Source organism: Schistocerca americana, chromosome 1, assembly GCF_021461395.2.
Source record: "Schistocerca americana isolate TAMUIC-IGC-003095 chromosome 1, iqSchAmer2.1, whole genome shotgun sequence".
NCBI lineage: Eukaryota > Metazoa > Arthropoda > Insecta > Orthoptera > Acrididae > Schistocerca > Schistocerca americana.
The window spans coordinates 661,032,197-661,059,585 of record NC_060119.1 but is presented as its reverse complement, the minus strand read 5'-3'; the positions used below and the strand labels follow the sequence as shown (position 1 = coordinate 661,059,585).

The following is a 27,389-nucleotide window of genomic DNA, read 5'->3' as shown; positions in this document are numbered from 1 at the left end:
TATGGCTTTAGAGTCATGTTGTCATAACAACTGACACATAGTAACTAATTAGTAGCAAACTGAAATTTAAGTCAGACAACTACCTGGATGTAGGAGAAGAAATGCACATTTAAACTACTCTATCCACTTCAAGATGACGGTGTAAGCTCATGAAATGCACTGTGGAAGTAAATGAAAAGTAAGTGGCACAGATAATGTTTTCAATTTGCCTTTTGTTTAAAATAAATTTTATTTACATTGCGCATTGGTTGGGAAATGAATGCCTGCAAAAAAATGCCTTTCTTTAATTGTGCTTGGTGCACCAATTTTCTCTGCTTTCACTGATTCTAATAAATATCATCAGATGCATTGTGTAGGCTTAACACAAAGAAATAATGCAAGCCATCCTCCAAGAAACTGAAAGGAGAGAAAGAAGATTCTAGCAGTAACTGCATGACACTTTTGCTCATTTATCTTCACACTTGCCAAAAAAAAGTTCATGTGTTTTGAGGAAAAAACAAAAATGCGGGAAACTCCAAACCCAAAAAATGCACAATGTGCATAGAATATAGAATACATGTCATAAAAAAATTAAAAATAATAAACTTTCACCATTGTCCACAATAACATTAATTTTATTTAAAATTCCAATTTAAAATTTCATATCAGCATTTACTCTGTTGCTAAAGAGTAAATAATTACTGCATAAATGGCAGTTCAAACACATATGCACTGAAGTTTATTGTAATCTGAAAAGTTTGCAAGGTTTATTCTTAAAAGCAAAGTTTCCTTTGGTGTTAATTATATAATTTATGTGATAACCAGATAATTTATAGAAGCAATGGCTAATATTATATGTATATAATTTCCTATTGAATTTTCAGTTATTATTAATTTTTTCTCTTATGTCTGTAGGCATAAAATCTGAAAATCATTATAAACCATCAATGCAGTTAGGGAGTAAATGTACTGTAATGTAAGTTTATGAATTCCAAGACTTTTTAAGAGGATTTTGTAAGGTGTGTGATTGCTGTTTTACGCTAGATGCTAATTACTCACGTTTGTAAAATGGCTACGTCATTGCTTTAACCATATTGATCCAGGAAATAATTCCACAACTCTGAGCTAAAACTCAAGCTTTTGAAGACAATCACCATGTTTTTCATCAGGAGATGGCTGATAACTGGAAGGAAAGTCTTTGTCCTTTATAGGGTGGTCAAGCTTGTCATTAGAATGAGATTTTTACTCTGCAGCGGTGTGTGTGCTGATATGAAACTTCCTGGCAAATTAAAACTGTGTGCTGGACCGAGACTCGAACTCGGGACATTTGCCTTTCGTGGGCAAGTGTTCTACAATCTGAGCTACCCAAGCACTACTCACGCCCCATCCTCACAGCTTATGTATGTTATGAAAGTATTCCATCTCAAGGCAAAGGTGCATCAAAGATGAATCAAAAAGTTGTTTTTCGTAGTATGATTTGTTATAATTAAATGTCAGTTAATGTCATATTGGCAATTAGGGTATCATACATTATAAGATGTCTAAGCTTGTGAGACCATGATCGTGTCATAGGTAGTATAGTTGTGTATTGTAATATTAGATTTTATATATGTGTAAAAGCTTGCTTTCTCAGAAGAGAGTATGTTCCATTGTGTAAACATGCTAGAGAATATGGACCAGTGAAAATTGTTTTCTATGTCACAACTTGAATCAGTCATAATTCAATACTTATTTTTTTCATTCAAAAATCACAATCACTGCAGGAGACTCATAATGTCACAGAAATCTTACTCTTTTATTGCACAAACTCATAAGTGCCACAGATTGAACACACACAATATTACACATCTCTCAATTTGAACAGAAAACACCAAAAACATCAAGCATTCAGCATAGTTAACACACACAGCATTAAATATCTCTCCAAAAGCAGCTTTTTGTATGATTTTTTTGTAATGGAGTATTGGGAAATGTGACATTGGAGGATTAATATGCTACCTATAGATTTTATTTTGATGTTACCATCAGTGTTATGTCGTAGTTGATTATGAAACAGAAAGAAGATAGAATATATAAACTTTTGGCTATCATGTGATGTTGCCCCTGCCACCCCCCCCCCCCCCTTCCCCCCTCCACCCCCCCTTCCCCATCCACCCCACCCCCCCACACCAAAAAAAAGGGAAAAAAATACAAACACAAATCTTGGTTCTCATGACAAGGCAATTTATAGCGCAGCCCAAGGTCTAGGTTAGTTCTTATCGATCACTGTCACAGCCTTCCCCAGCATCAAAACTATTAGCCATGCCTTCTCTGGATACTATATTCCCAATATACCTGATAAACATGTCTTTATGACACTGGAATGGACTGCAATATTTGATGTCAGTGCATAAGAGTCTGTGCTTTTCAGTGTAGTCAAATGTAACATGATGTAGTCACAATGCACAAATGTTATGCAGAAACCCATCATATAAACTTATGCATTTCATTTCTTTATTTGTGGCATTGCCTTTGTCTCCATTATGCAAGTAATTATCACTAAAATCTTGTTTGGTAACAGTGTCATGTAAATTAGTCCTACCTGTTATGGAATAAGCTGCACATTTTCACTGGATCACCGCCCGAAAGTGCTGCTGTAGGACTCTTAAAATGAATAGTCAGAAGTTTCTTTTAAAGTTCAAAGTTCTAAGAGCCTACCGTTAATGACCATGTCTGTTACAGTCTCTAATAATGTTTAGACACATGGACATATGTGGAGGATGGTAGTTCTTATTTCTTCAAAAAAAGTAAAGCTTCACACAGTACAGATGAAGTGAACCTATGTTGCTTCACATTCAATTAAGTAGAAAAAGTCACAGAACTGTTGTTAGTAACAGATATTGTTCAAATGATCCAAAACACACATTCAGATTGTCTGTTTCTCATTACTATATAACATGTTCTCTCAGACCGGTTTACACAAATGGAAATGCAACTCAAAAGGTTTCCAAGAAGGGGCTACAGAACAGGCTAGCCATATCACCTGAAGGCTATGAATGGACTGCCAGAAACCTAACGACAGACTGACTGAATATGGTGCAAGCATTGCCCTTATAAAGAATTGCTTGTGGATATTACTGAACTTTGTTAATTTATAATAGTTTAGAAAATATATGGGTCATGAAGGTCATCTTTTATTTGCCATTGATTTTGTTATTATATTTTGTTTGTGTATTATTTCTCATGAATAGTATCTATTAAAGTATGCAGCACTAACTTATGCCTACACAATGGGAATTCTGGGTTTATACCACAGGATTCATCTTGTATGATAATTTTAGTTACTGAAAATTTAGCAGTTTTTAATTGAGGACTCATTCGCATTAATGAGGGTGTCAATATATTCAGAAAAATTGGGTGATTGAAGGAATATCAACAGATCCCAGAAATTTACAGTAATTTGGCTATATTTGGAACTAAAAATTCGGACCAGGTGAAATCTTTAATTGACAGTATCTTTTAGACTAATTGAGTTTAGGTTAATGTAATATTTTCCTGAAAAGAGGAAAAATAGCTCTTCAATTTGGAAGTGATCTTTCTTTCTGAATTTTCCAATTAGCTCATAAGATTTTGCCTTGGCTAGAAGTATGGAACTTCATAATTTGCAATAACTTTTGATGGCCATTATCTCTGATGAAACTAATTAGGTCATTACAATCAGGACAACAAATTGAATCATCTGGATAATGAAGTTTTGTGGGGGGAATTTGTTTCAACCATTTTATAATTTATGTGATATGTGCTTTATGTAGGAACTTTAACAGCAGTACTTTAGAAATTATAAATAACATTCACCATTAAAGGAGGAAAATCACTATTATATTTAATTCCTTACTAATGAAATTTGATAGCTGGAAGGCCTTTATGTAAACTAAGGAGTGTCGACCTAGCCACAGCAGTTAAAAAAACTGTGATGTTAACTGACAAAAGAAGCAAGCCAATCAAAAATTAAAACTCAACTTTAATGCAGCTTATAGCTGAACAGTCTTACAATTGGTTCATGATGATGATTTATGTTTTAATCTCAAAAAAATTCGTAATATGCAATTTCAAAAAATCAAAAATGACTTTTTAGCACCAGAAGTGGACATTAATGGTCGTACACTAAATGAAATACACTGTGTAAAATTCCTTGGAGTCTACCAAACAAGTTAAAATGGAGTCAACACTAGATGAACAAATAATGAGGCTGTGTTAATCATATTTTGCTCATAGAAGTATCTCTCATTGTGTTGAGATAAAGGCAAGTGTGTTTACCTATGTAGCTGTTTTTACTCCCTGTTTTATTATGGAATTTTTGGATATTAGACCTAATATAACTACAGTCTTTTTTCAGCAGAAATGACTTGTGAGAATAAAGTGTGAAGCAGGTAAACATGTCTTCTTTGAGGGTTCTTGGAACTGTTACTTCCACTTTGCACTACATATACTCCTTAGTGAGTTTTGTTACTGACAGTAAAAATTAGTTTCAGCTGAACCATGCTCTACATGTTGACAACACAAGACACAAAAATTATTTTCATATAGACTTTACCTTAGTGTCTAGGGATCAGAGTGGAATTTTGTGTTCCATTGCAAAGGTTTTCAACAAGCTTATGACTAACATAAAGCAGGGTATTGGGAAGCACTATCACTTTGAAAGAAAGTTAAGAACATAATTAATTAGCAAAACAATGTACAAATTTTCTGGGCATCTTATATTCAAGGATTAAAAAGTTCTGTTAGCTGTCCTGCAAGTTACAGTGTTTATTGTAAAGCTACATGATGTGTAGTAATGCAAATGGTATTATCTGTTTGCTAGTGAAGGTAACTGTTCGCTTTCGAATTACCTATGTAATCAAGTAAATATTAACCTTACAGCAGAAGGTAAACAACAACAACTGACGATATACAATAGCAGATTTCTTTCTAATTGGTTTAATTTAGCTGGCATAAACATAAGTAGTATTAGGTGATATAGTGATAGTTTATCGTTGATACAGGGCACAGATTATATTTGCTGATTTACTTGTGTTCTGCTAATATATATCTTGACTCATTCCTTGTCCCTATATTTTACCCTTCTCTGTGTGATTTGCAGAATGGGATGAAAGATTGTATGAATGGATACATTGCATACATGAAAAAAATCCAGCTTTCCGATAGAACACAGCCACAAACACTTAGCCACAAATAATCCTGATCTAATAGAGAGTGTCATGATGGATACAGGGATTAGTGAACACAAGGTCATTGTAGCGAGGCTCAAAACCATACCAACCAAAACCACTAAAAATACACACAAAATATATCTATTTAAAACAGCAGATAAAAATTCGCTTGATGCCTTTCTAAAAGAGAGTCTCCATTCCTTCCAAGCTAATTATGTAAGTGTAGACCAGATATGGCTCAAATTCAAAGATACAAAATCAACAGCAATAGATAGATTAATGCCACATAAGTTAATAAGAGACGGGACTCATCCACCATGGTACACAAAACATGTCAGAACACTGTTGCAGAAACAACGAAAAAAGCATGCCAAATTCAGAAGAATACAAAACCCCCCAGACTGACTAATATTCACAGAAGCTCGAAATTTAGTGTGGACATGAATGTGAGATGCTTTTAATAAGTTTCACAATGAAACATTGTCTCAAAATATGATAGAAAACCCAAAGAGATCATGGTCATTTGTAAAGTACACCAGTGGCAAAAACCAGTCAATACTGTCACTGTGCGATAGCGATGGAAATGTTACTGATGATGGTGGCACTAAAGTGGAGTTACTAAATACAGTTTTCCATAATTCCTTCATGAAGGAAGACAAAGTAAATATTCCAGAATTCGAAACCAGAACAGCTGTTAGCATGAGTGACATAAAAGTAGATGTCTTAGGTGTTGTGAAACAACTCAAATCAATTAAGAAAGGCAAGTCTTCCGGACCATATGGTATACCAATCAGTTTCCTTTCAGAGTATGCAGACACAATAGCGCCTTTCTTAGCTATCACATACAACCGCTCATTTGACGAAAGGTCTGTTCCTAAATACTGGAAAGTAGCATAGGTCACACCAATATTCAAGAAAAGAAATAGGAGTAACCCATAGAATTACAGACCCATATCACTGACCTCAATTTGCAGTAGGATTATGGAGCATATACTGTACTCTAACATTATGAATCACCTTGAAGAAAATGACTTGTTGATACATAACCAACACAGATTCAGAAAATATCATTCTTGTGCAACACAGCCAGCTCTTTATTCCCATGAAGTAATTAGTGCTATCAACAAGGGATATCAGATCAATTCCATATTCCCAGATTTCCAGGAAGTTTTTGATACCGTTCCTCACAAGCAACTATTAATCAAATTGTGTGCATATGGAGTATTGTCTTAGTTGTGTGACTTGATTCGTGATTTCCTCTCAGAGAGGTCACAGTTCATAATGATGGGCTGTAAATCATGGAGCAGAAGAGAAGTGATATCTGGCATTCTGCAAGGTAGTGTCATAGGCCCTCTGCTGTTCCTGATTTGCATAAATGATCTAGGTGATAATCTGAGCAGCCCCCTTGGATTGTTTGCAGATGACGCTATAATTTACTGTCTAGTAAAATCATCAGACAATCGATTCCAATTACAAAATGATCTAGAGAGAATTTCTGTATGGTGCGAAGAGTGGCAATTGGCACTTAACAAAGAAAGTGTGGCATCATCCACATGGCTACTGAAAGAAATCCAATAAATTTTGGGTATACGAAAAATGACACAAATATAATGGCTGTCAATTCAACTAAATACCTAGGTATTACAATTACAAGCAACTTAAATTGGAAAGACCACATAGATAATATTGTGGGAAGGGCAAAACAAAGACTGTGCTTTGTTGGCAGAACACTTAGAAGATGCGACAAACCCACTAAAGAGACAGCCTACATTACACTTGTCTGTCCTCTGCTGGAATATTGCCGTGCGGAGTGGGATCCATACCAGGTGGGATTGTTGGAGGACATCGAAAAAGTGCAAAGAAGGGCAGCTCATTTCATGTTATCGCACAATAGGGGTGAGAGTGTTACTGGTAAGATACGCAAGTTGGGGTAGCAGTCATTGAAACAAAGGCGGTTTTCTTTGCAGCGAGATCTATTTATGAAATTTCAATCACCAACTTTCTCCTCCGAATGCAAAAATATTTTGTTGACACCCACCTATGTAGGGAGAAATAAGCAAAATCACAGCTTGAATGGAAAGATTTAGGTGTTCCTTTTTCCAAAACGCCATTCAAGAGTGGAATGGTAGAGAAGTAGTATGAAAATGATTAGATGAACCCTCTGCTAGGCACTTAAGTGTGAATTGAGGAGTAACCATGTGGATGTAGATATAGACCAGCAGTCAGGTATTCATGAATGTTCCAATGGAAGTAGCTCACACTTTCTGAAAGACAAGAGTGTATCTATCTTCTTTTAATTAAAGCGTAATCACAGATGAAACATCAGGTCCCCATTTATTGAATTGACAGCTTTAATAATTTCATTTCTCAGTTCTTGAAGAGTAGTTGCCATAAGAAGGACAAATAAGTGGGACAAATACTCTGTCTTCTGTGTGTGTGTGTGTGTGTGTGTGTGTGTGTGTGTGTGTGTGTGTGGATATGTGGATATACATAATGAAGCTGAGCGAACAACCAGTTTTGCAGCATGTCCAGATATGATATTCCTCTCACAATTTATTCCACAAAAAAGAAAGGTTCATAAACTTTGTGAACAGAAATGACACAAAACACATTGTTTTGGTGAGTCTCTTTCATGTTTAACAATATTGCCAGGATTTTGTGAACCTCAAATCTTTACATTATGGTGATTTACTTACCCGATAGATGAAATGTCAATTCACCCAGTAAGATGAGTCATCAAAAAGTGCACCTGCCATATCTTGGAGAATTGAAATGTAAAATTCATACCGTCTGTTATGGTAGCTGGGAAGCAACTACTGCGGTAACTGAAACTTGTAAGGCTTCATATGCAGGAGTAATTACAAAATGCGTTTGAGGAAGTTGAAGTTCATAGCCTGTCTATCCTGTGGCCTTCTGAGTGCTCTGTGTCAAAGCATCTCGGATACATTCATTGTTTCCAACAGACGTGTGTGGCCAGTGAGTACTCTTCCCTTTGCATATGCAACCACTACATGAATCAGTCATTACAACCAAATTTAAACTCATTTTTCCACTTGGCAACAGTTGAATACAAAGGAACAGTGTCACCCCCAATGTGTTCTGAAAATCAGAACAAATTTCTTTTGCTTTGATGCCTTTCTTTACAAAGTACTTTATCACTGATTAACTCTTGTTTTTTTCCATCTTCTCAAATCACTATACGTGAACAAAATCAGAGAAACCTCCACATCATAGACCTGTACTCAGAACACTGATGCATCACATTTGTACTCATAAAGGATGATGTACTATTACAAGGAAACTTCATTGTTCTTCTCTATTACATCTGATGGTAATTCCACAAACTTTTCAAACTACCCTCCTAGGCTGGCTTGGCTGACAATTCTGAGTAGAGAATGCTATACTGTTTCAAGATTAATTATTTTCACATGCAGAACAAAACTTCATAAGTATTAAATTGGGGGTGAGTAGCATCCAACGATTATTAAAAGTTTGATGAGATTGATTAATAATATTTTGTTTCATATATTGTAGTGTTACTATAATTTCTATGATAATTTCTTTTTCAGAGAGGCAAACTGTTTATTTTTTTTAAATAAAAATCTTGACTTCCATTATTTATTTTGAATAAATCAGTGTATCTTAATTATTTCTTGGATAGATAATTCCTCTGAATACAAATATTAATAGTGTGAGCGAAGCATATCCTCCATAAACCAACACTTAATGGAGATTACCCATTTTAAGTACATTAATTAGATAACTCAATTACAGGTTCTTTATTTCTGTATTACAATAAAACCCAATAATGCTCTTGACAGTACAGATCCCATCTACTTACAGTCACTGGTTGTTGACTAATCCGTCGTGGCAACTGTAAACAGAGAAGTATGATGCCACACTGTCACGATATCATAAGTTCGAAGTGAAACAAAATATTTAAGAAAAAGTTGGTATTTTGAAACAGAGTTAACATAAATATGTTGAAATAAAAATTAATAAATAAGTACCTGACACTGTTCATGCAGGAAAGATATCGATGTACCATCAATATTAATAAACTACACTATCCATTTTATTTTTTACATTCTCCACCATGTTAGTATTTCAAAAGTCTCTAACAACTACCTGTGTTCCCTCTTTATGGTCCAAGTTATGGCATTGGACAGGTCACTATACACAAAACACTTAATCCATCTCTTCCTACATCATATTTCCATGCTGCTGCCTAAAATCCTCCTTCTCTTACAGAATACCAATGTTTCTCATTCTGTTCTCAAATTAGTATCAGTACTGCACCTTAATTGCTTTCTATCATTCTTTATAGTTAGTTACAATCACGCACAGCCCAAATTCTCTCTATTCATAATTATTTTTGTTCTTTTGTCTCCTCGTGTTGTCAATAATATCATTTTCTGTACATTTTCACTCCAAAATCATTTCAGGTAGTTTTGATTTCTACTATACTATCACTATTAATGCCCAAGAAATCCTAAATCTTTTAGGTGATATATATAATCATACATCTCTACTTATAAGTAATACTTGATAGCCTACAATGATTTTAGCTTATGTTAATTTTCATTCATGCACAAAACTGTGATATTTGACCATACAAAGGTTGACAGAGTCAAATTTTTAACTGCTGTAACATGACATTACTATCAGTGATCAAGAGATTTAGTTAATAAGGCTATCACAGGAGAAGTGATATGTTAGAGTGCAAAGTACATTTGTGTTTCACTATATAAGAATTAATTTTGTTCAGCTACCTTTCATAACTTTGACTTTCGAAATGTGTCTTGTTACATACTGTCCGACAGGGAGTAAAATATTAACACAAAATCAGTACTTAATTGTTTGGAGCATCGCAATTCTCCTGATACCATGTTTTATTTTCTCCTCATGCTGGCAGAATATTACTTTGATTATTTGACATAGATTGACTACCATATTTCATTACTTTCATACATGTCAGAAGAGTGGTTCTGTAAATGCATGGAAATTGTAATACAAATATTGCATGGTCTTGTGTATAATGTTTATTTATAGTTAGTTTTACAAAACAAGAATGTTATAATTTTGAAAACTCAATAAATGATATCAATTCAGTTTTGAAAAAATATTGAGAAAGAAAATCTGTTTCAGGGTGATGGAACGTTTGAAGGAAGTGGAACAGAATATGTAAGTTCAGGAACTTAGCAGGATAATTGATAACTAGAAATTGTAGATTAGTTTTGCTTATGTTTGTATGGTAATTCTAAATGATTGTTGAAATATCCAAAAATCAAATTACACATTGAAATCAATGTAGTGTTGTAAATCATATATGTCATCACTGCAGTAAGAATAATCTTCCATTGCCTCTAAAAATGTCGCGAAATCCCAGCAATCATTTAGAATCGTCTTCTATGTTATGGTACCACTTTATTTTAGTAGCCATTGTTATTCTGATTTTGAGAACATTGCTTTTGATCGATCATTCAACGTGTATTACTACCCTATTTCAATTTTTGTACCATTCTAGTTAAAGTATAAGGTGCAGAATAATTTTATATCAACTCTTTTGGTTATATTTTACTAATCTTCTTATCATAGATATGTCTTCAAAAATGTCTGCTTGTAATATATCAAGGTATTCAACACTTCTTAAGCCTGTACATTATGCTGCTTGTGAGTGGTTTGTAGAAAACTGCCAAGTAATTTTATATTCCATTTGTGGAGTGGTTTTTGGGTATTTTTGAGCAGCTTCTTTAGTAAGAGCTGATGTATTCCTTCATGTCTCTTATACTTTTGAGCAATAAACACTTTAGCCTACTGGTTTATGTTGTCACCAGCTATTATGTGCTTTCATAAACTTTCTCTAGATATAGTACACAAGTTATTTGTAAGCAGTGTCTTTTGCAGATAAACTGGAGGGAAAATTTCGAATATTTATTCTGTGTTTCATATGATTTCATTTGGCATTGTTAAGGTTATACATGATTATGCTATTTTATTTCCTGTAACAGTTTTTACTGTAGATATTTGAACAGTATGACAAATGCTCATCAGTATTTGTTAATTTTGCTGTTGAATTCCACTGAATTTTCATATTTAATGTTCTCTGTGCATTGCATATGCTTTTATTTAATCCTAATCACTGCTGATTCTACCAAAATGTGCCTAAACACTGTCAGGCTAATGGTTGATGCAAATTTGTTTTTGTATTGGTATATTGAGAATGATAAACAGTACAGTATTACTGACCTTGATGGAATTATATCTTGATCGCACCTTATTACTGCTAGACCCACAGATTTCATTAGGTAATATTTGATAGAAAATTCAGCATTGTGTGATATGCAGTCCTAAAATGCTAGATAGTTACCACAGAAATGTTTATTCTGCTTCAGCAAATAATAAAAATTCAACATAGAAAATATTTTCTACCTCAATAATGGACTATGAATCTTTATTTTTTAGTGTATTATTATACTATCATTGAAAAAGACAGTTCTCTGAGTGGTCCTTCAATCTTGTGGTTTCAATATAATCATTAAATCTGACCTATTAGTCCTGGAAAATTGAAAGGATGGCACATTTGAATATCTGTTCTAGAAGTTAAAGCAGGTGGTGGTCTTCCTGGCACTTATAGCTGTATACTTCAGTTATCCATAAATATAGCCATCAAATGTAAAGTAGCTAGGGTGAACATGAACTTGACCAATAATGTGTACATTTCAACTCATTGAGTCACCCATAGAAGATTCATTGAGTAAATTTGTCATTACTCATATGCTGTACATGGACAATCCCTGAATGCAAGTCAGTAAATATTATTGTTTCTATGCTATGTATCCCTGTTTTAAAGAGAACTGTAATTTTTTTTACTTTGCTCACCCAATTGGTCTTCATAATTTTCTGAAGTCCGGCAAGTCAAAGCACTTTAAATTCTAATGAGGTCAAGTTTCACACCTGTAAAGCAGGCTTGAGGCAGAAACTACTTATTACTTCTCCATTAATATGATGACTACACTTACATCTTCAGTGAGAATGTTCTAATGTTAGGCATTGAGACGCCATGTGACCAATGAAAATTATGTTTCCACATTCCTTTTGAGAGTATAATTCTTTGTTAGAATGCTTCCACATGATCTATCTGTTCCAGATGTTCCTAATCATAGTGTATAGAAGTGCAGAGGTTCTGCAAGCACCTTGGCTTTCTCAGTGTTCACAGTCAGACCAAATCACTCAAATGGCATCTCTGTTGTTGGGCCTGAGTGAATTTAGTGAATCTTCTTCGGTGAAGTGTGGCTTTATTAAAATGTACATCATGAAACTAGTATCTAATTCTCATACTGCTGTTGTCTGTAGTTGATGGGTTATGAAGTATGATCACAAAGCTGAGGGCAAAAACTGTATATAGACGTCTACAGCCTTGTTTACGTTCATTTGTGATTCAAACTTCCTCTGAGACGTTACTTTCATACAGAACCTCAGCAGTCAAACATCTGTTGTGAGCTTTGATGAGAACTACAATATGTGGAGGACAATTAAAGTATCTTAAAATCACCTACAAAACATCTGTTGATGTAATGTCAAAGGTTTTCAAAGAACATATAACACTACAAATAGGAGTCATGGATGTTCGCTGCATTTCTTTTGTTGTTATTTGACACAAATATCATGTCATTGGCACCTCTACAAGAGTGAAACCCACAATGTGAAGTAGATAAATCAGCAGGTGTGTCATGTGTCATGGAAGAACTCGGAAAGCATAGCTCTGAGCATGAGCATGTAGAACATCTGTTGCCCAAGTTCAGAAAATAGTTAGCCAAGCACTGAATAGTTATGTACCTTTTAGAACAGTTTTTGACGGGAGGGACCCTCTGTAAAGAGACTTATCAAGAAACATAAACTAATGTGATGATGAAGTCTCATACTCTGTGAAAGAGTGTAGGGGATGATGCGGGAGACCCGCACCACCGTACTAGGCAAGATCCTAGTGGAGGTGGTTTGCCATTGCCTTCCTCTGACCATAATGGGGATGAATGATATGAATGATGATGATAAAGACAACACAACAACACCAAGTCATCTTGAGGCAGGTGAAAATCCCTGACTCCGCCGGGAATTGAACCCGAGACCCTGGGCTCGGGAAGCGAGAACGCTACCATGAGACTACAAGCTGCGGACAAACTAATGTACAATAGGATTAAAACAAGGAATAGGGCTGAAGATAGGGAGATGCTAAATGAGATACATTTGGCTTTCAGTAAGGCAATATACAAAGCCTTCAATGGCTACCACAGCTGAATTTTGTTGAAGATCATGCTAGAAAGGAATCCTGTTGATGATGTTGATATCTCACAAAACACAGAGTAAGTCTGGTCATATGAAAAGGCTGTCTTTGGCAACAAAGTTAGTTCACAGACACTCATGGATGACACAGGAACTGAAACTGAAGTTAATGAAAGAAAAGACAGAAATGTGGAACTCCATTTTTAAATGTTCCCTTACAAAAGACAATCCAGGAGTACATCCCCAGTTTCATTCTTGCACCACTTCAAAGATGAGTGATTTATTTATTAGTGTCCGTGGTGTTGAGAAACAACTGAAATTATTAAAACAGAACAAGACACCATGGCCTGATGAAAATCTTATCAGATTCTCTGTACAGAGTTTGCAACTGAGTTAGCACCTCTTTTAACCATACAGTATCATAGATCCCTTGAACAAGAAACCATTCCCAGTAGTTGGAAGGAAGAACATGTCACACCCAACTACAAGCATGAAAGCAAAAGTGATCCATAAAATTATTACTGAGGGAGATGGTCTGGTGGTAGGACACTGATTTCATATACAGTTTTCCATGATTTTGCTACATCACTTAAGGCAAATATTGGGTTGGCACCTTTGAAAGGTTATTGCCAACTTTGTTTCCCATAACTATCTAATGGAAGTTTGTCCTCTTTGTCTAATGGCCTAGTCATTGATGGAATGTTAAACCCTAATCATCAGTTCTTGTTTTCCAGTGTCACTGACATCCACCTGTTATAGAATCTTAGAACATAATCTGAGCTAAATGTAGTGAGGCACCTCAAGCAGATTGACCTTCTCCAAGATAATCTGCATGAAAAAAATGGACATCATTTAATTCCAATATGATAGAAGTAGAGGAATTATGGTCAAGGTTTAAATGGATTGTATATTGTGCCTTGGAGAAGTATGTGTCAAGTAAAAGATTAAGGACAGAAAAGATCGAACATGATTTAATAGCAAAATTCTTAAATTGCTAAGTAAGCGGAGACTGTTACACTCTCAGTTCAAAAAAGAACACGTGAACAATGACAGGCAAAAGTTACTAGAAATTCACACATCTGTAAGAAGATTGATGCATGGAGTATTCAACAACTGTGAACATCATACCTTAGCTTAAGATGTTTATGAAAAACCCAAGAAAATTCTGATCCTATGTAAAATCACTAAGCAAGTTGAAGGCTTCTAGCCCATCACTCTTTCTCCAATTTGATGTGACAATAGAAGAAAAAGGAAAGCTGAAGTTTTAAATCTCACGTTGAAGAAATCATTCACTCAGGAGAATTATAGAACCATGCCGTCATTTCACCATCATAACAAAATCCTGTATTGTGGACAAGGTAATAGGCATCCCTGGTATAGAAAAGCAACTTATTGAGCTGAAAACAAATAAGTTGCCAGGTACAGATGGATTCCCAGTTTTGTTTTACAGGGATTACTCTATGACATAGACCCCTTACTTAGCTTGCATCTGTTGTGAAACTCTCACATAGTGCAAAATCCCAGGTGATTGCAAGAAAGCAAAGATGACTCCCATACAGAAGAAGAGCAGAAGAACTGTCTTGAAAAAGTTACGGATCAGGATCCTTAACATTGGTTTGCTGCAGAATTCTTGAACATGTCCACATTCAGAATATAATAAAATTCAGTGAGACGAAAGAACTTCTGTCCACAAATCAGCATGGATTTAGAAAACATGCCTTTCTCTCACATGATATCCTGTGAATCATGAATGAAGGGCAACAGACAGATTCCATATTCTTAGTTTTCTGGAAAGCATTTGATACAGTGCCACATTGCAGACTGTTTACAAAGGTATGGGCATATGGAATAGGTTCCCAGATATGTGAGTGGCTGGAAGACTTATTAAGTAATAGAACCCAGTATACTGTCCTCAACAGCTAGTGATCATCAGAGACAAGGGTATTGTCAGGAGTGTCTCAGGGAAGTGTGATAGGACTACTCTTATTCTCTCTATGTGTAAGTAATTTGATGGATAGAATGAGAAGCAATATGCAGCTGTTTGCTGATGGTGCTGTGGTGTATGGGAAGGTGTCATCTTGAGAGACTGTAGGAGGATACAAGGTGACTTAGAAAAAAATTCTAATTTGTGTAAAGAAGAGCAGCTTGTTGGAAATGTAGAAACATATGAGCTAATGCAGACGAGTCTGAAAATCAATCCTGTAATGTTCAAATACAACATACAGTGTACTGCTTGGCACAGTCATATTGATTAAATATCTAGGTGTAACACTGCAAAGTAGTATGAAACATGACAAGCTCATAAGGATGGTAGTAGGGAAGGTGAATGTTTGACTTCAGTTTATTGGGAGAATTTTCGGAAAGTGTGGTTGATCTGTGAAGGAGACCACATACAGTTCACTAATGCAACCCATTCTTGAGTGCTACCTGAATGTTTGGGATGTCCACGTCATTTGATTATGGGAAGACATTGAAGCAGTTCAGAGGTGAGCTGCTAAATTTGTTACCAGTTGGTTCAATCAACACACAAGGCTCCCTCCTAGGTCCACAAAGTGGAAAGTGAGCAGATGAGACCCCAATCACTCTACCCCACTTCAATACAATGAGCAACTACATGGTGTTTCATGAAGATATACTGACCATTCCACAGCATGTGTTATACATCAGTGGTGGCGCAGTGTGCAGACATGCCCAGGGATGCTTATTTTTACAAAATGTGTTAACACTACATGAAATACAGATATGGAATGGGACTGATCATGTTGAAGTACTAAACAGTAATCTGCCATAATGTATTGCTTGCCCATTTTTCAAATATCTAACATTCTTCAACACCTAGATGACCTACTGCTGTTGCAGAGGGAGCCAATTTAAGCCTGTGGATCACTTCATGTTGTCGAGGTAAGGGTGGGGTGATGGATTTGATTCCTCTCATAGTGTGAAAAGTATTCCAGCCACTGCTAGTGGGTATAATGAAATCAGCATTGTGGAATACACATTGAAAGGATAAAACACTTGGGGAATGCTCTGTAGTATGGTAAACAATTGGCTGCTCCAGCTGATGCACTTCTTGATAAGTGTCGCTGAGTCCCAAACCAGTAAGTAGGTTGATTAGATTTGTTGATCTAAATTTGCTGTGAATGATGAGTGTGACAGCATGTATTATTGGAGATATAGATGACTGAGAGTGAATGGCAGTAATGTGGCCATGGGATCCATTGTTATTGTGGCAGCTGCTTTTATGATTCTCTCCCTTCTGCTTCTTCGTCTCTGCTCTTTGAAGAATACCACACACAATTTAAAAAAAATTACACTATCTACAAAAACACACAACAGTTTTTCTGGTGCAAATTGTGCAGTAAACTATGCAGTCCACATACATATGGGGTATTGTAACAGAAACTTTCTCCAGCAGTTTGTCTAAGGTGAACTGGCATGTGTCATGTCACTTTGACCAACTGAATATCTGCTTCATCCTCAGGATGTCCTCTTTCTTCAGTATACATACTTAATGTATGAAGAACTATTTTTAGAGGTCAGTGTGACACTTTGCATCTACAGAGTGTAGTTCTCCAAGAGAGCAGAAATGTCTTCATTTGGTATCTCTCCATTCATCCTTCCTCTGTTGTGTCCTGTGCAAGCCTTTCATCACAATTGTTGTTTCTGTCCTCTGTTTTAAAGAAATTCAAAATTGCCATCTTTAACATAAAACAGACAGTTAGTTTTTGTTTTAAACAAATTCCACTTCAGCTGAATGCAAACTCCATGGGACATTGAAGGGTGTTCCTCTGAAATCTGTTAATTGAATCAGCCGTGGTGTATTCTTTTACACAACATACATAGACAACACTAGGATTTTTGTTCATGAAACTTTAGGGATTCCTAAATTTCTCAAATAACTTGCATTTGCCAATTCAACCGCTTTCTCACTAATATTATATAGGTCACTGATAATGCAGCACATACAAATTATAAACTTCTCAGTCATTGTTTACAGGAATGTATTCTACAGAAAAACTCTCTTAAAAAACTAAACTCTGCCCACAGGAGTCACTGGATTCGAATGTGGAGGGGTTGTGTGGTCAGCACACCCATCTCCTGACAATATGTCAATTTATGAGACCTGAGCCACTACCTCTCAATCAAGTAGCTCCTTAGTTTGCCTCACAAGGGCTGAGTTCACCATCCAAGTGCTGGCCCAGCATGACAGTGCTTAACTTTGGTGATCTGATGAGAGCCAGTGTTATCACTCCAGCAAGGCCTGACTAGATTCTGGTGATTCGTCTTCCCTCACAATTCTAGCCGTTAAAAGGATGAATTCTGAGTAGAGGCAGGGTGTCTTTTGGCATTAATGATAGCTAAAATTTTTGTATAGGCTTAATAAAACCAGTTTCTGCTTCTTTTTCCTTTTTTTCTTTAGTGAAGCCAAAAGTTTTTTCTACTAATTCCATGATGAGTTCTCCAAGAGTAGTCCACTGCAGCTGTCCTCCATGGTAATTCGATGCAGAGTTGGCTGATATAATACTGAGCTGGTACTCAGTGATCACAGTTTCATTTTGAAGTTTTGAGATGTTAATTATTCTATCAGCATTGTTATGAAGTGAGCATGAAGCTCGTAATTGACAAGGAACTTGAGATGACCTTTTTTCAGTCCAGATATCTTCAGTATTTCTGGCCCCCTTTATGATAATGATTTCTTTCATCAGACATTGACTAGTAACACTACAATCAAGAAGATGACAGTATTTAGAGCATAAATGCTTCCATTTAAATTTGCAGCAGTTTAGTAGAAAGAACTGGATGATAGTGATAAAAAGCTCATGCTCTACACAAATATCAAGAAGTGGACTCTGTTGCCAGTGCAGTTCACTACTCTTTATTTGGTTGTGTCAGTATGGTGTGGTTCATAATATGTCCTAAATTAAGTTTTCAGCAAGTAATGTTAGTTCACCTGACTGTGCCCACTTCAAAAGAACAGAGCTTAACTGCTCATAAGAATGCTTCTTAGAGTTATATTTATTAGGTGTTGTCATGATGATTGAGTGTAATGTAGTAGTTTTCAGAGATAGGGATGAGAAAGATCATGATCTGTTCATTTAAAGCAATTGGAGGAAGGCAGTGTTCATTGAGTGAACTAGTCTTTCCTGCAAAACCAACATTGTGATTACAATGTTCTCCACCTGCCTTCCCCTTCAAAAGGATGAACGAATCTGCTGCCCTCAGCCATCTTACCTTCATCTGATAACTGGGTTTCAGTGAGAGCAGCAATGTCTTTTTCAGCATGTGCTAACACAGAGGTTACAAGAGCTCCTCTTGTTTCTAGTCTGTAATTGATATTCATCACATCCATTTTTTTCCATATCCCTTGTCCAGCTTTCATTCTATTTCATCTAATTTATTTTTCCTGCTAAGTCTGATTTACCTTAAGGGTACTACTAACTAGTCAGATTAACCACCAACATTCTGATCACATTAGAGACCCTCCCAAAGTGGGGCAAGCATCAGTGTTTCTAAACAGATCTGTGCACTCATACATATTGACTGTATCTCTGAGTAGTCTAGATTAGAGACACTCTGTGTCAGTCACCACCTGTCTCCATCACCTTTGTCATGTCTTTGATTACACTGTTAGATATAAATCACTGGAAAGAGCCACTGCCACAGAATATCTAGGAGCATGCACACAAGGCCATAAAAACAACCATTTGAAATTATACAGATAGCAGAGTGATATTCATTGACAGAAGCGAAATGAAAGTAAATACACCCACAAAAGAGGGCACAACTAATATAGAGGAGTTTTTTAAAGAACTGGAAATATTTAGTAGTAGTTTTTAAAAATGGAAATTAAAGCATAAAAAATTGTAAGCCAACAGTGTCAACTTTTTCAAACATTTTTTATTTCCTATATCATCTTCTTTCATTGTATTAAATTACAACTGACGATAGAAGAGAAAAAAATTTGCCCTCTCCATTGACAAACTGAAATAATACTCATAGTAATTTATGAAAAACCATGTAAGTGTGACTCAGAATAGGATGAGACACTGTAAGACAAAAATGACTATATGAATTGGCTTACAAGTCAGCATATAAAATGTTAGAAGTCTACATAGGCCAGTAGCTACCAAAATTGTGGTGTCCAAATTGGAGGAATATAAAGTCAGTGTCACTGCATTACAAGAAAATGGATTGTGTGGGGAAGGGATTTTATGTGAGAATAAATCATTAATCTTTTATGTACGGTATGAAGAGAATGGAAGGCTTGACTATAGAACAGTGAAGTGTGCAGTCAGCAGAGGATGTCATGTCTCATTACAAGGAATAAGTATGGAAATGTAACACTTGTTAATGCATATGCCCCAACAAGTGATAAGGAGGAGAAAAGTAGATTTTATGAAGAATTAAAAACAATGTGAAAGCATTGGTACCAGAAATATTAAAGTCATTTTGGGAGATTTCAGAGCCAAAGTGAGATAGAAAGACCTGTGTAGGACCAACAATTAGGAAGGAGGCAGTACATGCAAAAACAGATGACAGTGAACTATACCTAATCATTTTTGTACTAACTCAGAGCTTTGTGGTGAGCTCGACAGTTTGCCTCCCCAAATGGATACACAAAGGGACCTGGACACCTCAGGTGGTAATACTATCAATCAGATTGATTGTTTGCTTGTAGATGATGGGTACTTATAGATGAGAGGTGCAAGGTATTAGATATTAGATCTTACAGAGGTGCTGCTGTAGGGACTGACCATTAGCTAGTAATTGGAAAACTACAATTGTACTGTAAAATATAGAGAAACAACATGGTCAAGAGATATTTTGATGCTGAGAAGCATAAAGATCCAGAGTTGTGTCACCAGTATAATATCAGAGTGTATAGCAAGTCCAAAGTCCTGGCATCAAACCTCAGGGATGAAATAAATGTTATTGATCAATGTGGAAGATATAAAGACCACCATAACTGAAGCAGCAAAAGAAATGCTGGGTGGAAAAAATCCAACACCCAAGAAGAAATGGTTCAGTGATACATGTGAACAAGCTGTGAAAGCCAGGAAGAGAGTAAGGGAGACTTTAATGCAGAATAGAAACCATGCAGAAAAACAGGAAGCATTCAAGAACATAAAATGAGGAACAAACAGGATTCTGAGCACAGAGAAAAATGATGACCAATATGGTTAATGAAATAGAGAGGGCAAATACAAATTTGACAACAGAAAAATGCCAGGAAAAGGGTCTGTACAGGAATAGGGAATATTTTGGGAAGATGTTGAATGCTGTAGATCCTGACAATATCTCCCCAAAAGGAATAATTGCAGAGGGTGTAGAGGAAGAAGAAACTGAAATGAGTCAGTATGATGTAGTTAGAGCTACTAAGAAACTGGAGAATAATAAGATGTCAGGAGAAGCTAGGATAATGGCAGAGATGTTAAAGGCAGTAGATGAAACTCTTCAGAAAGAGATATACAGTCTTGTAAGTGAAGCATGGAGAAAAGAGGAAATCAGTTACAATTATTTCACTGCAGGAAAAGAACTCTAAAAGGAGCTGAAGCAGTTATAGCGATATATCTCTGCTAACTGTTCCATACAAAATACTATCATGGATAATTCTTGATAAGCTGAAGTCTTATGCTGAAGACATTGGTCTAAGCTATCAGTCAAGTTTTCAGGCAGAAACATCAACTGTGGATCAAATTTTCACCATGAGACAAATCTTGGGGAACTGCTGTGAATCCAACCTATGCATCCGGATAACATTCATAGTTCTCTCAAAGGCTTATAGTAGTATACGCAGGTTAAGTATTTACAACATCCTGAAAAAGCATGGCACACAAAGAAAGTTAGTCAACTTGGTCAAGGTGTGTGCAGCAGAGGTGAGAGCCAAACTAAAATATTAGGAGGAACTGTTAAAGGAATCCTCCTTTGGTCCTCGAGAAAGTTATTCAAGAAATGAAAACAGAGGGCAAAGGGATGAAGCTAAATGCAAAGACACAGACATTGAGATATGCAGATGACATTGCAGCCAAAGTGGAGTCAGAGGAAGAGGTAGCAGAAACTATAATGGACTTAGCCGAGAATGTCAGTGAGATTGGATTGAGGATTGATGTGAGAAGATTGAAGTGATGGAAGTACACAGAGAAGCCAATAATAATGCCCCACTACAGACAGGAGTGTGGAACGTATCCAGAGTGGAATACTGTTGCTGTTAAGTAACTGTTAACTGGTTGTCCACATCAAGCTTTGTGCATTTTGTGTACATGATGTATTCCTATACCACATGTATGTTTTCTGCACCAATAAATAACAAAAGATTGTATTTCCCATAGTTAACTGGTAAGTAATTCATGCATGATTTCTTTTAGTTTCTGAACAATAAAAAATAGAGGGTTTTTATTTATTTATTTATTTATTGAAACAGTAATTTCTTGAACCACCTCCACAGATTTTTCACTGCACTGCCACAGTGACCCATTGTTTCAAGAAATTAAGAATAAATTAAAGTAATAATCATCAGGCCAATAAAATTTGGATAAAAAACTGCCTAGGGGTAAAGGGAGTATTCTTGTGAAATTGGTAGAGTTATTCATATTAAGATATTGTTATGAAATTTATCACTTTCCCTACCCACAGTAGAAATTTTTGTGTAATTTTATGAATATTGCATACATAATGCTTCATACATAGGGTTGTATTAAATCTGAAAGGAAATTGTCATGAGAAAGGTATTAAATGGTGGGAAACCTACTTATGGAAAATAAATTCTTTACCAGGAACTAGGACACCAGCTTTGAATAACATTTGTACTGTTGCAGGTAATTGGTCCTCCAGGCCCTCCAGGTCCAGCTGGCAGCCCAGGTCTCCAAGGACCCCCAGGGATCAAAGGGGATAGGGGAATGGATGGAACAAAAGGAGAGCCTGTAAGTACTTTCACTGTCTGTATGTATGTCAGATGTTTCTTTCATCAACCTAAATATAGCTTCAGCATAATTAAATGATTATGTTGTATCCATTGTCTGATGAAAAATATTTGCCCTGGATTTATGACAATATGACCAGTATTCATACAAATACTACTTCTAACTAACAGTGAGTTTCCTTTTGACTTTATATATCTTAGTATTCCATCAGAGATTAGTAAGTACAGGATTCTGGAATTCTGTTAACAATTGCCCTCCATACTTTTTGACAGATTCCCAGTGCCATTGAAGAATCTGGATGTAACTTTGGATGAGCACTTTAGCTGGGCAGAGAATAGTGTCACCTTGTGCAAGAAGACTTACATGTGCCTTTGTGCCCTCAAAAAGTTTCAGAATATATATCCATAGGATGTGAAATGTAAATTACCCAATCACCCATTCTACCAAACCTCCACTATTGTCACACATTTCTCTTGATGCGACATCCACGGCTGGTGTAAATACCAGTTGTTATTGAAATGTCTGAATAAATATTATTTTCCAAAAATGAAAGCACAAGCAAGTTTCAGGACAGCAATCCCATCTTCAGGTTCATCTGAAAAATTATAACTAAATTGTGACAACCGCAAAATGTCAAATTCTTAAAAAGAATGCAGAACTTGCAATGATATTTTAAAAAATACAACTTATAGATACAGAATGTCCAACTAATAGACGTTAATATACAGATTCTGTGGTTAGTGGCATGTAAGCAGAAAATTCGTCTCATACATTCCTAGGCCAGACAGAAAACCTCTCCAAAAGCAGGGCAGCCTACATAAAAACACATTAAACCCCATTTATAAAAAGTGTGACTGCTGCAAATAAAATCAAAAGATCAACTATTAATGACTCTACACCACATGAACCACAATACTACTTATAATATATTAAAAACAAAGATTCCATTACTTACCAAACGGGAAAGCGCTGGTAGATAGACACACTTTCCCATTTGGTAAGTCATGGAATCTTTGTTTTTAATATATTTTTCCCATGTGGAATGTTTCTTTCTATTTTATTTATACTACTTTTAATGATATACAGTTAAGAGTGTGTCTAACATGTTCCTGCAAAGAGTGAAATAGCTGGACTTTCATGCACTAGAACCAGATAAAGAAAGAATACATAATCTTTGCACCTACAGTCATCAGCATGTACACTGTAGTACCTTTCTATAAAGACTTTGGCTTATCAGTACTTACCAGCCACACACCAGTGTGAAAGTGCCAGGGGGTGGGCAGTATTGCCACCACATAAGCGAGTGCAATGTGTATGCCACCTCTTGGCTAAGCTCCAAACTAATATCCCCATTATCAGCATATCTAAAACTTCTAAAAATAGAACCACTGTCATCATGCTAATTCCAAACATCCACTATTATTACAAATAATATTGCCTGCTGTAAACCAATTACAAACCAACAGGTGTAACAAGAATTAGGTAAGTGACATAGCTCCTATCATTAGATTAGATTAGATTAGATTTACTTTCATTCCAATTGATCCGTAGTGAGGAGGTCCTCCAGGATGTGGAACATGTCAGAAAAACAACAATACATGACAAATATTTAAACTAAAACAAATAAGCTAATGTACCATTCCACAGGTCCCAAGTGGAATGATCGTCATTTTTTAATGAACACTAAGAGTCATTTTACAAATACTATTGCACTGAATTTAAAATAAAAAAGTTTTTTATTTATTTATAAGGTAAGAAACATGTAATACAACTACTGTAATACTTATTTACAATGAACACATTACTGCACTGAAATGGTGCAGAAGTTAGATTATACGTACACACACACACACACACACACACACACACACACACACACACACAAATTTTCAGTGAACACATTACTGCACTGAAATTGTGCAGAAGATATGTTGTACTTATATACAAATCAGTTGGTTTTCCTCAGAAATTCATCAATGGAGTAGAAGGAGTTGGCCACCAATAAATCCTTTAGGCTTCTCTTAAACTGAATTTCATTGGTTGTTAAGCTTTTTATGGCTGCTGGCAAGTTATTGAAAATGTGTGTTCCTGAATAATGCACACCTTTTTGTACAAGACTAAGTGACTTTAAATCCTTGTGAAGATTATTCTTATTTCTAGTATTGATTCCATGAATTGAGCTATTGGTTTGAAAAAGTGATATATTTTTAATGACAAATTTCATTAAGGAATAAATATATTGGGAAGCTGTAGTTAGTATCCCTAGTTCCCTAAACAGGCTTCTGCAGGATGTTCTTGAGTTCACACCACATATAATTCTTACTGCACGTTTTTGTGCCCGGAAAACTTTAGCTTGGCTTGATGAATTACCCCAGAAAATAATCCCATATGACATTATGGAATGAAAGTAAGCATAGTATGCCAGCTTTTTCATTTTTATATCCCCTATGTCTGACAAAATTCGCATTGCAAACAGAGATTTGTTAAGACGCTTCAGCAGTTCTGTGGTGTGCTCCTCCCAGTTGAATTTATTATCAAGCTGTAATCCCAAGAATTTAACACCGTCCACTTCTTCTATCTTCTTGTCATCATATGTTAGACATATACTCTTGGGACACCCCTTACAAGTTCTGAACTGCATGTAGTGTGTTTTTTCAAAGTTTAGTGACAAAGAATTGGCTAGGAACCAGTGATTAATGTCTACAAATATTTTATTGGCTGATCTTTCTAAGACTACACTTGATTTGCTATTTATTGCAATGTTTGTATCATCAGCAAACAAAACAAACTTGGCATCTGGTAATGTTACTGATGAAAGGTCATTGATATACACAAGAAAAAGTAAGGGCCCCAAAATGGAACCTTGTGGGACCCCACATGTAATTAGTTCCCAGTTGGATGATGCCTGATAGCTTGATACATGTCTCTTTCCTAATAACACCCTTTGTTTCCTGCCAGAGATATAAGATTTGAACCATTTTGCAGCATTTCCTGTTACACTATAATATTCTAGTTTACTTAAAAGGATATTGTGATTTACACAGTCAAATGCCTTTGACAGATCACAAAATATACCAGTTGCCTGCAATTTTTTGTCTAATGAATTAAGTACATTTTCACTGTAAGTGTAGATAGCCTTCTCAATATCAGAACCTTTTAGAAATCCAAACTGTGACTTTGACAGTATGTTATTTGAGATAAGATGGTTATAAAGACGACTGTACATTACTTTTTCGAAAATTTTTGAGAATGCTGGCAACAGTGAAATTGGACGGAAATTTGATGCTATTTCTTTATCTCCCTTCTTAAACAGTGGCTTAACTTCAGCATATTTCAGCCATTCGGGAAATATTCCACTGATAAACGACTGGTTACACAGATAGCTTAATATGTTACTTAGCTCAGAATCACATTCTTTAATTAACTTTGTTGATATTTCATCATACCCACTAGATGTTTTTGATTTTAAAGATTTTATGATGGACATTATTTCTGTTGGGGTAGTGAGGGTCAAATTCATATTATGGAAGTTACTTGAAATGTCTGGTCTAAGGTAATCCATAGCAGCATCTACCGAACCTGACAACCCCATCTTTTCAGTAACAGTTATAAAATGTTTGTTAAAAAGTTCTGCAACACTGTACACATCTGTCACCAATGCATCATTTACTCTTAATGCTATTTGTTCCTCTTCATGTCTGGTTCTACCGGTCTCCTCCTTCACTATATCCCATATTGTCTTTATTTTGTTATCTGATATGACTATCTTTTCCTTGTAATATATTTGCTTTGACATCCGTATTACAGTCTTTAATATTTTGCAGTATTTCTTATAATGTGCTATAGCATCAACATTGGAAATGTTTCGGATTGACAGATACAGATCATGCCACTCTGGAAGTCATATGGCACATTATGACAGCACACACAAAATTGTCGCTAAATTGTACCCATTCTGACTTTTTAGTAAACTAAACCAATGGACCTAAATCAATAAATAACTTTTTAAAACCACCATCCTAACATAGACCACATAAACAATAGCCATATGAATTAAAAAAACAATAAAAAGCCACATATTAGGAATATTTGTTAAAAGTATAAGCAGTAAATTACCAGTTTATCTCCAATACCATTGCACCTGGTGCATGGTGTGTGTGTGGAGGGGGAGGGGCGGGGGGGGGGGGGGGGGGAGGGGGAGAGGGGGGTGACAACTTTAAAATCTTCAGTGGGTACCTTTGTTTTTTTATTGCAGATTATGACTCTGTGGCAAAATCTACAGATGTTTTGTCTGAAACATTTTCTTCATTTCACCAGAGATGGCGCTATAATCAGAGGAATAGCAATGGGTACACAATCATAATTTACGACATGCTACTCAATGGTCCTTGAAAATCCAATGACACGTGGGACCCCACCTCCATGCTGTGAGGGTAGAACAGGCCAGTATTTCATAACTTCTAATTGGAAACCCCATTTGCAACATTGTATTGCTGGACATGTCAAACAGGGGACTATTTGACAAGCCACCACCACCGCCATCTAGCAAACTACGACATATCATAACAGGCAGTACACTGTGACTGAATCTCATGTATTGTGCAGACATTCAACAGATAATGGCTCTAAAGATTACATTACTTGTGCAGTGTTTATTGCCTGCAGACCTGCCTATAATTTGCAGAATAGACGTGCAAGTGGATGATGAATATTACAACAAAAGAAGAAAAAATTGAAATGATCGCAATTTATGGAGAATGTAGGAGAAATGCTGAGACTGCTGTTGCTGTGTTTGCTGAGTATTTTCCAGAGAAAGCTCACTCTTGAACTATCTTTTAGAAGGCTGTGAACACTTTTATCTCTGATGGCAGCCTGTAGATTGAAAAAAGGAAACAAAAGAAATGTGTTACAAGAAAAGTTAAAGAAATAGCTGTAATAATGGCAGCATCTAACAATTACACCATGATTCCAGTATGTCCATAGTTAATATTGTCACAATACTGCATCGTCATAAGTA

General features: G+C 35.9%; 1 protein-coding gene across 1 annotated transcript in view; it reads left to right on the top strand.

Moving 5' to 3' along the window:
• LOC124587131 (collagen alpha chain CG42342) overlaps positions 1-27,389 on the top strand; it is a 610,604-nt gene that overhangs the window by 340,452 nt on the left and 242,763 nt on the right. Inside the window, exons 15-16 of the mRNA XM_047131431.1 lie at positions 10,317-10,352; positions 22,268-22,372. Coding sequence (XP_046987387.1) covers positions 10,317-10,352; positions 22,268-22,372 — 141 coding nt within the window. The remainder of the gene's footprint in view (positions 1-10,316; positions 10,353-22,267; positions 22,373-27,389) is intronic.